The sequence below is a fragment of the Calliphora vicina genome, chromosome 4, assembly GCF_958450345.1.
Source record: "Calliphora vicina chromosome 4, idCalVici1.1, whole genome shotgun sequence".
NCBI lineage: Eukaryota > Metazoa > Arthropoda > Insecta > Diptera > Calliphoridae > Calliphora > Calliphora vicina.
In genome coordinates this window covers 9,675,225-9,691,847 of record NC_088783.1, presented here as the reverse complement: position 1 = coordinate 9,691,847, position 16,623 = coordinate 9,675,225, and the positions used below count along the sequence as shown (strand labels likewise).

Here is a 16,623-nt window from a genome sequence, read left to right as displayed (position 1 = left end):
ATCCAGAATATGCGGCCGGACATGAAACCGTAATATTCCATCATGTCAACGCTAGGCCACATGTTGCAATACCTTTTAAAAACTATTTAGAAATAAATGATTGGGAAGTTTTGTCTAACCCGCCTTATAGTCCACACCTTGCTCCGCCCGACTACTATCAGCCCAATTATGAATAAAAAATTCCCCGGGAGTTCGGCTCTCGGCTTGTAGATTTAATCCGACAATATAAATTCTTCGGATCTCACTCGCCTAACTATAAATGCCCAAGATAAATGCTGTTTCGGATCTAGAGCCTAGTCATCAAACACCTCTGATATTCTAAATAAATATAATTTATTTCAAATATATATATTGATAAACTAAAGGAAAATCGTCCATATTTCCCCAAATGTTCCTTTATAAACCCTCTTTTACTACCTCACACGCTTTTTGTGGAACCGATCTATACTACACTGCTTAGGCTCTTGTTTATTTATCTCGCCTTAAACCAGGCAGCAGTGGCTGACGTTGATCATCTCTTTCTTACTCTTTTTTCATTTAACAAAACCATAAATATGTTGACTATTACCCACCGAGTAATAACCATGAATTAGCGTATTTATAGCACTTCATGAACATGACCATTATCATGAGAACAAAAAAAAAGAAGAAGAATAAATAAATAGGAAACAACAACTCACAAACTATTGTAGACATTGACTTTAGCAAAGAGAATGAATGTTCCATGTTCTTTCTTTTATATGTAGTAGCACAACTAGTGGTGGTAATACCTCCTAAGATAGTGATGATGCACTCGCTCGATCATTATTAAATTTATGGTTTTGTATTTGCTGGTTGTGTGTGATGTGTTTGATGTTGTCGATCGTGACGGGTATGGTGGTGGTTGGGAGATGGTGGTGGTGTGGAAAATGTAAACTATTTTGCATGCTACTCATACAAAGTGCTTGCGGAAAATCATATATGGAGCCATCATCATCATCATTATTATCTTCCATAGACACAACCATAAACATTTACTGCAGTCTTCACGGCTGTAGACAAGATGTTCTGCATAAATTTACATTTTACGCACATTTTTTTTTATTATTTACTTTGGTATTTTATTTTTCTATTTCTCTCCTTTAGGCTCTTTTTTGTTTATTTGTGTCCCTAAAGAGAAATATAGGTGGCGTTTCATAGATATTTGAATTCAATTTATTTATGAAATGACAGAAATAGTTCCCTAATTGTTCTTACACCTGGAATTTCGCTATTTTATTTATTTTTTTAGCCTTTAGAGGAAATTTTGCATATTTTATTCTTAATTTTATAAGTCCGGAATTCAGGACTTTCGTGGTTGGTTAAAATTCCTCCAGAAAAATATCTGTAACTTTTTTATCCCTTAATTCTGTTTTCTTTAATATTAACTATTATTTTGAAACTTCTTTTCAGATTTGTTTGATTCCTATGGAAATACCCATATTTACACATTTACTTAGGCATGCGAATCAATATGCAAACAACAAGACTTTTTAATTCTTTCAAACTTAGTACTACATCGAGTACTTCTTTCTTGTACATAAGTAGTTGTTGTGCGAGTAAAATTCTCCTCTTTAAAATAGCAAATGTTTTGCTGCTGATTCTTTCATGTGGTTCTGTGCGTTTACACAAACCCCATCCATCCAACCCGCCCCAGTCATACATTCACTTTGCATGGTACTTTACTGTGGTACGTTCTGTGGTCTGGTTATTTTTTGTTGGTGAAGCGCACGCGCGGGCTTTCATCATCAATCGCGCATTAGCCACAAAATTTACAAACATCCAGCAAACAAGCGTATAATTTTATTTGCACATCCGCACACAGGCCGCTAAGAGCAACAAAAAAATATAAATAAATAAAAAAGAAAGGAGAAGAAGAAGCTGAAGGAAACAGTTTGTGGTAAAAAAAACTTGCCACAATTTGTTTTTTTATTGTTACGGTTTGCAAAATCAAACAACAGCTTTTTGCAAAAAAAAAGAAGAAGAAAGAACGAACCACAAAATGTGTTTTTCCAAAGTGTATGGCCAACATGTTTTATGTGGCTAAATATGGTGGAGCATCAATTGAGTGATTTTTTTTTTTGGTTTTGCAGAATTTTAAGGAATGAAATTTGTATGTTGACAGGAATTTGAATGGGAAAATAATGTTGAAAGGAATTGAATTTAAATGTATTAAATACTTTGTGGGAAAGAGCAATTGGAGAAGTTGCAGGAATTAGCGGTAATATTTTTATTATATTGGGTAGGTGATAAAATTTGTGTACGGATGCGCTACGCCAAAGATATGTTATGATTTACTGGCTGCTGGCTGGCCTTTTGGCCAAACAGTTGGCTCTAGATCGATCAGGCTTAGTATTGCAAGGTTATGGAATCATGGAAATAATGCACATGTGTTCATTTTGTAATGTTTCACTAACATTCCTGTCAATGTTAATTATTTCACATCTACAGCCTTCCATGATAGAAAGTTTTCTGCATCGCTCACTAAAGAGCCATCTTAGGAAGTACATAATGTGTCCCCTTGATGGATCTTAGCCTGCGCCTGCAGTAGGTGTTGGCTTTTACATTATCCGCTTTCTTAATAGGGTGAGTTTCATGCTGCCGCATAAAAGGAGCGTAATTTAGTCTGAAATCTCGGCCATTAATAGGAGATTGGGTGCCAATATCCTAATATGTGCCGATCTGTAATTAAATCTCTTTCTAATGTTTATGAATGCTGGTTGTCTCTTAATGAGATGACGAGTCATTCCAACCTGGAGCTAATCTAGGTGCTGCGTCGTTCGTGCTGACATACAAGACATTAACGTTGCGATCATTCCCGAAACGTATTTTCGTCTGTAAGACAAGGAATTCCGCTTTTTTGATACAAATCATTTATACACCAGAAACATTAGATAGAGACCAGATGGTCTTCTATGACTTTGAAGGTTATATGGCCCATATAAGACTGTCACAGATCACCTGAGCGTCCAAGGATTCTAATAGCTGTGTTGACAGGGCACTGTTCGATAGGTCTGCATACGAGGAGATTGTATTAAACTTTAAACGATTTCTGTAGAAGTTTTGATGATGAGAACGAGGAAGAGTCGGTAGAAGACTACTCTGTCATTGCATTCCGTTTCTGCACGTCTTGACGAATCTATTGCTGGTGGATATTCGAAAGATGGATTCGCTTATTCGTGAATCGGTTTTGTTTGTCACACTGTTATGCAAAGGAACAGAGTTGGTGGGAATGAAATATTATGAACCCGGCTTCCACTGGCTGGCTTGTGTTTATGCATAACGAAGATTTCACAATTAGGCTGAACTCTGAAACTTGTCGAAGATGAAATCTCCGATATACTTAAGGATCATGATCCACGTTGCATTATACGACTCCTACCATCTTTACAAAGTCATGGACACCGAAATTTTATGGATTCAAATTGAAGGTATCAACCTTTTTCAGCAGGATGGCTCAACAATGTATCGCAGCACACCAAACAATGATTCTTTTGCACATTAAGATCAGTAGTAGAGTTATCTGCCATGTTGGAGACTTTTTGGCAACTTTTTGAAGTTGGAATTTGTTCCGAACTTTTGAAAAACTATGGAAAGTATGGTAAACTATCTACTGTCGTAGGGAACGCTATAGGCCTTTCTATCGGAATGATGGTATCATCCCTTTCGCGATTCTATTGATTTATATCGAGCTTTCTTAAGAATCTTACTATAAGAGTTGAGATTGCGATCCCATTAATCTTTTGTTTCAGCAGGATGGCTGAACATGTCACGCAGCCCAAAATGTATTATCAATAATTTCAAAGAAGTCAATTAACCATCTCGGAGAAGTCATTATGTCCATTAGTCAGACGTTGTGGAAGGTTGCTAATGTAAAACCCAATTCTAAAACTACCATCGTAGGGAACGCTCTATGGGAGACTGGGTAGTCTTCCTATCAGAAAGATGGTGTCGTCGCTTTTTCTCGTGTTTATGATAGTAAAATGGTGATCTTCCATTAAGTGTGCATTGGTGCACTTCTATCAAAACTTGGTGCTTTGGTGTCAGGCATAACTTTTCTCAAGGATCTCAGTATACGAGTTGAGATCCCATCCAATGAGCACACGATTAATTCAAAGGAAAGTTACCTTGCATTCTTCAACTTTATTTCTTATTTTTCTTAATGACTTTCAATATCAAACTTCATGTCCTTTTAAATCTTTGTTATTTGCATTAATTTCTCCAAGACTGTCGGAGATAGGGATCTTGTAACAATCTCTTAATTGGGACATACGAATATGATAGATTTTAAAGTGCGATGAATCATATTCCTACATCTGTATTTATGTTTTATAAATATTAAGGAGCCGAAATCTCTTGATGTTCTATGTTCATCAAGAGATTAAAGTTCCCCAGTCTTGATTTATTAAAACGGTGCAAAAGATTCGGCGTTACCTCCGATATTCTTACTACTTACGGCCAGTGTTGCAGTGAAGTTTGTACGCTATCGAAGTGTATCTATCCATCTTTACTGATTCATTGGAGCATCGTTGGAATGCGTTTATGCAATAGAGCTAGAATAGTATCACAGTTGCATGGACTCTGTTCTGATAAAATTAGGAAGCTTGAACCCTAAGATGTTTGTGACGCACACAATAATCCAAGAGAGCATTTTCATTTGTGGTCGATTCGTCAGTGAATCGCACAACATATTCGTTTTACAATCGTACTGTTCGTGAGTGAAATAAACTCCCAGCTGAAGTCTTTTTTCTTACTTACAACATTGAAGGGAGTAATGTCTGGAAACTCTACTCTCATGAATGAGAATGGAAGGTGAAATTTAAGAATTTTTGATTTTTAAGAAATTTTTGGCGAGTTATGCTGATATTTTCTAAAGCAACTTACTCCTTAGAACCTCTGTTCCACAAGATACGCACAATGTTAGTCTGAATCAAATAACAGACATCATCATCATCATGAACGAATAATAACATATGCGGAAATATGGTAATTTTCAACATTTTTTTTTTTTATTTTATAGAGAATTTAGAAATAGACATTTATAGTTTTTTTTTCTTAGCTGTTTTTGATATAAAAGAACGAATGAACGAACGAACGTAAATGAATAAAAATATCTACAAAGGAAAACAACATTCTTCTTTATGATCTTGGCAAATCGTAAATGTAAATGTTGTTGGTCTATTGGTTGGTTCCATATGAAACAAAAAACAAACAAAATTAAATAAAACATTCTCCTCTGTTGGTCAGGTACTTGCAGTTAGTCAGTCAGTCAGAGAGACGCAATCGTACTTGTTGAGGAATTATTTTATTACAAATTTGCTGTTGTTTGTGTTGTTTTGGTTACAACATAAAAATAATTTCCGTTTGCAGCCAACAAATTGAATTGAATTTAGCTGGAGTTATTTGGAATAGTTGCTGTATATTTTAAGGTGAACTAGTTTTGCCCTAAAACAAAAAAGCTTAACGGCAAAAACTAAATGCGGTAGAGATACATACATACATAGATACAAGATAGAATGCGTAGGCTGGTTGCGTTTGGTATGTTAAATAAACACAAGTTGTCACTACTAAATATTTGTCTATTGGGGTTTTCTATTTTGTTGTTTTATTTTGGAGTATGTGGATGTGGGTTGTTGGAGCATTGAAACGCCCAAACATTTGTACAAATGCTAGCACAAATCAACTGAAACAAATAAATATTTTATCAAGATCATCCTATCATGTCACTCTCTAGAGATCATCATCATTATTCAATGGTGGCATATTCACGGTAATAAAGACATTTTCATTCATTCATTGACATTTTAGCCAACATTTGTTGACTTTTACAATGAACAAAAACAAAGCAGGCAACAACAACAACAACAAAAGCTTAAATGTCATTCACTTGTGAATCGAGAGAAAAATTAAAAAAAACTTAAAAATCTAAACAAATTGTTGCTATAATTAGAGAAAAATCTAAACCATAAAATCTTCTTTTTGAAAAAAGCCACATCATGCAGTTGTGTTTAGACACCCAGCATGGGAATTAATTAAATTTAAATTTGTTTCTTTTTTTTAATAAAATACATTCATCTTGGTTATTTCATGCTTATGCAAATGGTAAACCACCTGAGACTGATTTGTTTCGTTCTAGTTTTTTTATTTTTTTTTTCAAAATAAATCGTTTGTAGGCATTTCTCTTTTTTATGACTTAATAAACTTAATAATAAATATGTATGTATGTATGCATATGCTGGTTCTTAACATTTTTATTTTATCATGTCTAGTTTAAATATTGTTAATAACATTATTAAATACTTACTTGACGAATCAAATTTCACTAAATTACAATCACCATCATTCATTCCGCAATTGAATACGGCACCGGCTTCTATAACACCTTCTTGATATGAGGAGGTATCAAATTTAGGGGCACCGACCACCAAACTGCAAAGAAAAGAAGAAAAAGTAATACAATTATAACATATTTGTTAATAATAAAATTGTTTAATTTAGTAATAAGGTAACATCAATTTATTGAGTTTTTTTACCCCCATTTTCTCAATCTCTGGTTATTTTTTATCGTGACGATAAACTGGTTTATCGTTATGAAGAACGATAACCAGATATTGAGAAAATGGGGATTAGAGTATTTTATCTAATTGCTCAAAAAGTTGAGGAAATAAGCCTTATATTTGGCAGATTTTTTTTATAAAAACTTTTGCAGGAGTACTAGCAAATACAATTAATTAATGTGGCTTCCAAGACCGGTTATCGAAGAACAGTTTTATAACCTTCAACGCCGGACTACTGGTGAAAGGAAAGTTTCTTCCGAATATTGGATAACAGGCAAGGCTAACAGGGTCTAACTAAGTTAATGTTTTTTACCAGGAGATAAAAGATGGAAACGTTTATATTTATAACGAAAATCGGAGGAGTGGAAATAAAATTAGCAGATGAGGTATTTTGGGTATTTTCCATTAGCTTGCAGAAGAAACGTCCAGGAAAGACTCAAAAAAGATCCCAACGATTACTACGACTGCAGGGATTTCATAGGCAAGAACTTGGCTCTGCGATCAAGTATTGAAAATTGAATTTATGTACGTCGATGTCAAAACTATACTTACGTATGGCTAGAACCATAATATTCATTAGATATTGGAAAATAATCAATCAGTAATGCTAAAAGAAGCGCCTCTGGATATCATATTATATCTACGTGGCTGGAGTGACGACTCTATGAGTCTAGTGAAGCGAAGCCAATGCAGGAAGGCTGCACGCAAATTTTGTACTAATTCGGTTGCTTTGGACACGAGATAGGAGGAGTTCAACTACTTGTTCCATATAGTGGACTATATGGACTTGTTCCATAATGTGAATTTTTATGTGCCGCTAAAGGCTTTGAAGTGTCATATGGTCAACTGCTGGAAGACTGAAAACGATTCCGGGCTATATTAGGATGTACTGAGTACAGGGACTCATAACGTACAGGAAAATGAGGACAATTTCACGAGACAAGTTTCTACACTGGACTTGGAGGTAAGGGAGTTGGGGATAAAACCTTCGATCTGTCACTATAGTATGGTAATTATTGGGAAGTATGTGGATGATACCACCCTATCCAGAAAAGACCAAAGGGGTTGCAAAGTGCCAAGAGCCATATGGACCAAACTGGTTTGACAAGTGCAGTCTGAGAACTTCTTGTGATCATATCTGGCTACAGTTCAATAAGGGCTAGGATTAGTATATTGATAAAGGGACTACGTTTATCTATGTCGACTGCGAAGTGTCGCTGAAGTTTTTGAAGTGACATATGGTCAACTCAAAGATAGCAGGGAACTGCAACGAGCTCTCCGTAGACTAATAAGTCTGGACTGGATTTGGAGGTTAAGGAACCATTCGACTTTTTATGTCACTACAGTAGGGTAATATTTAAGAGATACTTGGATGATACCAACTGATCCTGAGAAAGCCGAAAGTGCTGCAAAGTGTCAATAGCCATATGGTCCAAACTTCACATGACAGCAACCAAAATTCTGTTAGGGTTTGACCAGTACAGTCTGAGCACTTCGTTGATGTGATCTAATATAGTCACTGATCAATAAGGGCTAGGATTATAAATGTCTTTGGCTTTTTAGGTTTCTTGCGATGAAATGGAATATTTCCATTAACTAAGGTTGCAATGTTATAGATGTATTAGATGGCTTCGCAGATGATTCTACGATGGACTGGAGGACATTCTTGTTTGTAGACAGGGGATAGATTCTGATTCATTATGGAATCAAGTGGCTTAATGATAGGAGATTGTGAATTAGGAAAGTTTTTCTGTTCTACTAACATTTTCTTTTTTAATTATTTTTCTGTTTCCTTCCTAATCTTTATAAGAAATAAATAATTTCATTATATTCGAGGGGGTTATAATGGATGGGACAGTATTTGCCACTTCAATAACTTTTTTAAAATTTGTTTTTTATTTATGGAAAATACGATATTAAATTAGTTTTCCCTACGTTTTTTTTAAATACGAGTTCATTAACCATATAACTGAAATTCGTATTATTATTATTTTTCTTGGATTTAATTAAAATTTTTGACTAATAAAAGAATTTTTATAATTTTTGGTTAAATATGATAAAATTGTGATTAATGCAATAAAAATAAAGAGAAAATAAACAAAAGTAAATAAATAATACGTTTAGATAAGCAAGTTATTTTGGGAATATTACAAAGATTCATCATATAGATAAATAAAATATACATGATACACATGATTTGTATAACGTCAAATGAAGTCATAATGTTTAAAAATTAAATATATTTATAACCTAGAAAGACATCTAATGCTAGGGTTACCGATTGTCCCAATTTTCGCGGGATTGTCCCGCTTTTAATGATGAAATCCCGCGTCCCGCTCGGGATTCGTAATTCCCGCTTTTTTGGATTTTCTAAATCTAAAAATTTAAACAATTAGTGCTACTGATATGTATGTATTTCCCGTGAGAAAATATTTATTCAGAAAAGAGTCCGTACACTTTACCAGTTATTTCTTAATGATCAATCGTCTCTGAATAATTAAAAATCATTATGTCCATCTTCTAGCGGGTTTTCCGTGACTAAAATACCCAAGAATTGCTCATTTGGAACTACAGAGTCAGCAATTTCAAAACGTTTGCAGGAAGCAGGATTCATCCAAAAGCAGGGAAATACAAATTGAAGCTGAGACACGTTGAAAGACGTCTGAAATGCTGCAGTACCTATTCTATTTGTTTCGATTGAAGCAGCACATTCTCTCTGCAATACGCTTCACTTTGGAACATAGTATCCGCTATTGGCTTGATTCATTATTGGCCTCAAAAGATGTGCAGTTATTTTGGCTCCCAATATTTTTTTTTATTTTTTTATTGGAAAATTTCCAAATCAAGTTCCAAATCAAGTATACTGGACGAAATTTAATTCTTTAATTTAACTCTATTAAAGGATTTAAACATTTATTGCGTATATTTACAATTTGGGAAAAATACAGTAGCGGAGTTCACTATTAAGTGGGAATGATCTAGCATCATTGCAAATGCAAAATTTTACCATAATCCAATAACAAAATATATACACAAAAAAACCTTTACAATTTTGCATTTGCAATGATGCAAGACCATTCGCACTTAATAGTGGACTCCGCTAGTGTTAAGATAGTTGAGGTATAATTTATTATCTTTTGCCCTCGAAAGTTTTGAAAATCCCGCCATTTATCATTTTTAAAATTGTCCCGCTTTTTGCTGAAAAACCGACTATTGTTTTACCAACTTGTAGTGCAATTAGTTGGCTTACAGTCAGTATTCATTTTCGATCCTATAAGGTATATATATTTTGGATTATTATAGTTAGCGGAATAGATTAAGCGATGTCCGTGTGTTGGTTAAAATATGCTCATGAGATATTTGCTACTGAAAATCAGGAAAATCGGCTTATAATAAGCTGAAACCACAACTAGCTTGATTTTTTATTTAAAATTTATACAGGAATATGTTTAAAATTGTGCATATGATTCAGCACTGTCGAATACTGGCTTTATTATGTCATTCTAGGTTAAATGACATCTCTAAGAATAACCCTGACGCAAATATGATAAATCAAATTTTTTTTAATAAATTGCTTTCATCATATTTAAAGTTAGTTAAGTATTATCGCTTAAATATTTAAAAACTTTAAATTTCTTTTGAATTTATTACAAAAAATTTACAAACTGTGAACATAATTTTAAAAACACTAAAGTTTTGTTCAAAGATTAATCATAAAGGAAATTAAAAAAAAAAAATATTTTTCAAAAAAAATCTTAAAGAAACAACAATACCAGTCTTGAAATACTGCCAATATTAGAAATTTATTATCGTCACTGTTTGATTTTTTTCTTTTATTTTTTTAAACAACAACAAATTTTTGTTTATGCAAAAAGAAAAATAAAAACAATTTTGAGTTTATTTGTGCGAAATTTTCAAATCATTTTACTGATTGTATGGGATTTGGGGACAAGGCGTTAATGCCACGCGTTTATTTCACATAAATTTTGTTTTATTTGATACAAAAAAATTAAATTAAACAAAAAATACAAATATAATTAAAATAACAATGAAGAAATAACAATGAGTCATACCCTCCCAAAAAAAAACTATTTTTTTATATTATTGGCCCAAAAATTTAGCTATTTGTTTAAACTTTTGGTGGATTGAAATACATAATGAAATTACTCATTTAATTTAATAAAAACAATAAACAGAATGAAGTAATTAATAAATATATGTATAATAATACATATTAACAAACTTTCTTAGAATATTCAATTAAATATTCAAAATATTATTACTCATTGTATTAATTACTTTAGTAAACTACAAAAAATTTTTGAAATGACTTCATTTATAAACAACAATTCACTTAAATTACAAAAAACAACTTCAAATTTCGTAAACATTTTTAAGAAATTTTTAAAATTTCCAAAATTCTCAAATTTTGTTTCTAATTTTGTTGAAACAAATTCCATTATTTTATTCATTTAATTTGATTTCTATTTTTTTCCAAACAAATTATATTTTTTATAGTTTTCTCTCTCATTCTTACATTATCTCTATGTCTATATCTTGATATAAGTACTTTTGATTTTTTATATAGATTTTTTTTTGGAATTCTGTGTTCTAGTTTTATTTTTCAATTAATTATTTTACACTCCTCTAGTAAACAATTACGTGTACGCACAGAATTTTGCAATAAATAATTGAACATCATGTAAATTGGAAATTTTTGTATACAATCAAGTGTATTTGTATAAACAATAACAACTATATATACCTACTTGTTCCATATGCATATATTGTTACAGTTACATTCCAAATAGATCGTGTGCAGTTGTATTTTACAGATACCCCATTTGATAAACAAACTTGTAAAACTGTGGCACTTTGTTTATTTGTTCTTTTTGCTTACAAATTTAAATTTAAAATTCTACGAACTTGTAATTTTTTTTATATTGTTTTGCTCAATAGAAATTGGAAAAAGAAATATTTATTTATGAAGTAGTTTTTCAATAACATTTTCATGTGTAAATTGTTCAATAATTCATTTCGAATTTTCCTAATAATTTTGAATGTTATGAAATATTTATATTGAAGGTATTTTAATTAAATAAACAGCATTTAAATATTAGTTTTATAGTTGAAATTTGAAATCATAGGTTTTTCAATCGATTACCAAGATAAAAGCTTTGAATGAAGCTAAAGAATTTTTTTGAAATGATTTGATTGATTTGACTGACATTTTGTAAAGAAATTCTGGAATTTGTTCCCGATTCTCGAAAATTATTCGATATACTCGTTGCCGAGAAACTTCGCTCTTGAGAGGCTTCTCCGTCGCACAGTGGCGCCATTTGAATTTTTTCGTTGCAAAAATCATAACTTTGGAACAAAATGAGATAATCAAAAAATTTAAAACGCACATGATAGATAATTGATCAACCTATGAAATGAGTGTTTGAAAGGGGTTCTAGGGCTTTTAGGTGCCTACTTATGGTACAGTAGTTTTGACTTACCTGCCTTTCACTTAAGAGCATTTTGCATATAAGTGCACAAAACTTGTGCTTTCTATATTTATTTACCAAACTCCATAAAAATTCGTTAATTTAAGTGCATTGTTCATACCTGCACATTTAAGATAAGTGCATAATACATATGGAAGCTATAACTGGATTTCATGAAAAAAAATTCAAACAGTACAATTTTATTAATTTCTTAATAAATAGATCTATTAATAAAATCCAAAATAAAGACGATCCGTTACCTAGTTTTCGAGATATTGTATCTGAAAGCGAATCATATTACCTAAAAATGTTCAGTCAACTTTGAAGGGCTATATCTTCTGAACCAAAAATCTGATTGTAATAAGAGTAGCATATTTGAAATTGTTGGACATTTGGACATTGTTGAAAAAAGTATTCAATATTTTTTTTTTTTTTTGCAACATCACTTGTTCTACGGGCGCCAATGTGCGTCAAATACCCTGCTAAAAATATCAAACTTAATGCTTAAGTTTGATATTTTTAGCTGCAATTTAAAACTATTTTTAAACAATACTTAATAATAAATAATAAAATGTCAAAAAACTTAAGAATTCTTTATTTTCCTTAAAATGTCATTACTATTATTAAAACTTTTCTGATTATGGTTAGCAGTCTATTCATAAATTTAAGTAATTATAACTTTTTACCAAATAAATTTATACAAATTCTAAAACAAATTGTTATTTATCTAAAAAATACTATTTATCATACAATAAACATTTAAATAATTTTTATTTGTTTTTATTTTTTTCTTTTGTATGAGGTAATAATTTATTAATAATTTTATTTATTTCATATATGGAAGCCAACTACTTGTTAATTTTTTGAATCACTGATCATGTTAATTTTTCAAATATGACGTCAGGTTTTTTTTTCCAGCCATAGACATTGAACATAAATTGTTTATAAAACCAACAAAAAAACCAATAAAAAATGTATTTAAACATTTGTTTATTTATTAAATACTTGACCATATGTTCGAAAAAAAAATTGGCAAATTTTAAAAGCAAACAATTTTAGAATTTGAAACAGATTTTATATTTAAATAAGGGTTTCTCTACAGCCTTTAGTAAATATCTTCAAAGGCCAGGCGTTCTTTTGTAAATTCCATAAAAACTTTTCTTTTTTTTTTTTGTTAAATACTTTTAATGGTTATTGTGTGCTCTTGACAGATGTCATTTTTTAATTTCAATTTAGTTTTATTAAAAGTATTGCGAAAAAACCATCATATCAATACAACAGACTCACAGAACGAATGGGCAGAGCAGCACCCTTTTGTCGAAATTTTGAAGTTAAGAGAAGAGTTCAAGTATTGAGTATTTAATGATTATTATTGTTGTTGTTACCATGAATAGGGGTTCATGGTTTTTTCTGAAGTGTTTTATTAATAAATTAAATGAATGATGATGTGCTTAAATGGGATTTTAAATAGATTTTTATTAATAAAAATAGACAAACTGACAAACGGCAAAACATTTATCTATTTATTGCTTTGTTTGTTGACAGTTAATACAGTTTAATTAAAATTAATTGTAGCTTATTTTTTTCCATTTCTGTTTTTCAGAGATTTCGTCATATTAAAACAAGGTAAGGATTAAAGGCATTATTCATAATCAATTTTTAAATTTATCACAGGTTTATAAAACAAATTTTGTAAAAAATTTTGTTTTATAAAATTAAAAATTGATTGTGATGATTATTTATTAAAATATTTTTAATAAATGTCTTAGATTTTGGGAACTAGATTAAATTTTTTTAATATATTTTGCAGAACCCTGAATCCCAATGTGAAGTACATACAGTGAGTGACAATACATGAGAAACATTTCCAAATATTCAATTAATAGGTCACAATTGAAAAACAATGTATTGAGAAAACAATGGAAACCTAGGTTTCAAAAACAAAAACTGTCTGTCGCTGTTAGTGACTCAGTATTTTGATGGATATTCAATCGTATCTTTTAATATATTTTGCTATTATCCTATAACCGTGGTATAATTTTGAGTCCATATTTTGTGAATCCGTATAGGTATTGAGATCTAAATTACAATTTTGAATATATGTTGGGAGTTTTAAAATTCCCACTACATAGGGGAGTACTTTTCATAGCTAAATTATTACTCTAAACCGCATTTTCTCAATCTCTGGTTATTTTTTATCGTGACGATATACTGACAGTACTCATACGAAAATTGTATTAATTCAAAGTATATCATTACGAAAAACGATAACCAGAGATTGAGAAAATTGGACTAAAACAAGTAAGAGAGCTATATTCGGCTGTGCCGAATCTTAAATACCCTTCACCAAATTATACTTTAAAATAAAAATTTTAAATATTTTTAGATAAACACAAATACAATTTTATTTTTCCAATTTTTTGGAATTTTTTTTTCGAAATTGTTTTTTAATTTTTTTTTTTAAATTTAGTGAAAAAAAAAATTTGGGTTAAAAAATATTTTTTCGATTTTTGACCCATTGTAGGTCCAACTTACTATAATCTGATATACGTCGTTGCAAAGGTCTTTAAAATATCTATCATTAGATATCCATAATACAGATATAGGTCAAAATCTTGTGTAGAACAACATTTTCTGTAGAAAATCTTGTGTAGAACAACATTTTCTGTAGAAAATCTTAACATTTTCTGTAGAAAATCTTAACATTTTCTGTAGAAAATCTTAACATTTTCTGTAGAAAATCTTAACATTTTCTGTAGAAAATCTTAACATTTTCTGTAGAAAATCTTAACATTTTCTGTAGAAAATCTTAACATTTTCTGTAGAAAATCTTAACATTTTCTGTAGAAAATCTTAACATTTTCTGTAGAAAATCTTGAGTATAACAATATTTTCTGTAGAAAATCTTGTCTATAACAATATTTTCTATAGAAAATCTTGTGTAGAACAACATTTTCTGTAGAAAATATTGTGTAGAACAACATTTTCTGTAGAAAATATTGTGTAGAACAACATTTTCTGTAGAAAATATTGTGTAGAACAACATTTTCTGTAGAAAATATTGTGTAGAACAACATTTTCTGTAGAAAATATTGTGTAGAACAACATTTTCTGTAGAAAATCTTGTATAGAACAATATTTTCTATAGAAAATCTTGTATAGAACAATATTTTCTATAGAAAATCTTGTATAGAACAATATTTTCTATAGAAAATCTTGTATAGAACAATATTTTCTATAGAAAATCTTGTATAGAACAATATTTTCTATAGAAAATCTTGTATAGAACAATATTTTCTATAGAAAATCTTGTATAGAACAATATTTTCTATAGAAAATCTTGTATAGAACAATATTTTCTATAGAAAATCTTGTATAGAACAATATTTTCTATAGAAAATCTTGTATAGAACAATATTTTCTATAGAAAATCTTGTATAGAACAATATTTTCTATAGAAAATCTTGTATAGAACAATATTTTCTATAGAAAATCTTGTATAGAACAATATTTTCTATAGAAAATCTTGTATAGAACAATATTTTCTATAGAAAATCTTGTATAGAACAATATTTTCTATAGAAAATCTTGTATAGAACAATATTTTCTATAGAAAATCTTGTATAGAACAATATTTTCTATAGAAAATCTTGTATAGAACAATATTTTCTATAGAAAATCTTGTATAGAACAATATTTTCTATAGAAAATCTTGTATAGAACAATATTTTCTATAGAAAATCTTGTATAGAACAATATTTTCTATAGAAAATCTTGTATAGAACAATATTTTCTATAGAAAATCTTGTATAGAACAATATTTTCTATAGAAAATCTTGTATAGAACAATATTTTCTATAGAAAATCTTGTATAGAACAATATTTTCTATAGAAAATCTTGTATAGAACAATATTTTCTATAGAAAATCTTGTGTAGAACAACATTTTCTGTAGAAAATATTGTGTAGAACAACATTTTCTGTAGAAAATATTGTGTAGAACAACATTTTCTGTAGAAAATATTGTGTAGAACAACATTTTCTGTAGAAAATATTGTGTAGAACAACATTTTCTGTAGAAAATATTGTGTAGAACAACATTTTCTGTAGAAAATATTGTGTAGAACAACATTTTCTATAGAAAATCTTGTGTAGAACAACATTTTCTGTAGAAAATCTTGTGTAGAACAACATTTTCTATAGAAAATCTTGTGTAGAACAACATTTTCTGTAGAAAATCTTGTCTATAACAATATTTTCTGTAGAAAATCTTGTCTATAACAATATTTTCTATAGAAAATCTTGTATAGAACAATATTTTCTATAGAAAATCTTGTATAGAACAATATTTTCTATAGAAAATCTTGTATAGAACAATATTTTCTATCTTGTATAGAACAATATTGTTCTATACAAGATTTTCTATAGAAAATATTGTTCTATACAAGATTTTCTATAGAAAATATTGTTATAGAACAATATTTTCTATAGAAAATCTTGTATAGAACAATATTTTCTATAGAAAATCTTGTATAGAACAATATTTTCTATAGAAAATCT

The 16,623-nt window shown here is 30.1% G+C and overlaps 1 protein-coding gene across 2 annotated transcripts in view; it reads right to left on the bottom strand.

Annotated features, from left to right (window-relative positions):
* The window catches only part of if (inflated), a 92,497-nt gene that overhangs the window by 36,619 nt on the left and 39,255 nt on the right, over window positions 1–16,623 (bottom strand). For both annotated transcript variants that reach the window (XM_065510416.1, XM_065510417.1), the window contains exon 3: window positions 6,323–6,447. In XM_065510416.1, coding sequence (XP_065366488.1) covers window positions 6,323–6,447 — 125 coding nt within the window. The remainder of the gene's footprint in view (window positions 1–6,322; window positions 6,448–16,623) is intronic.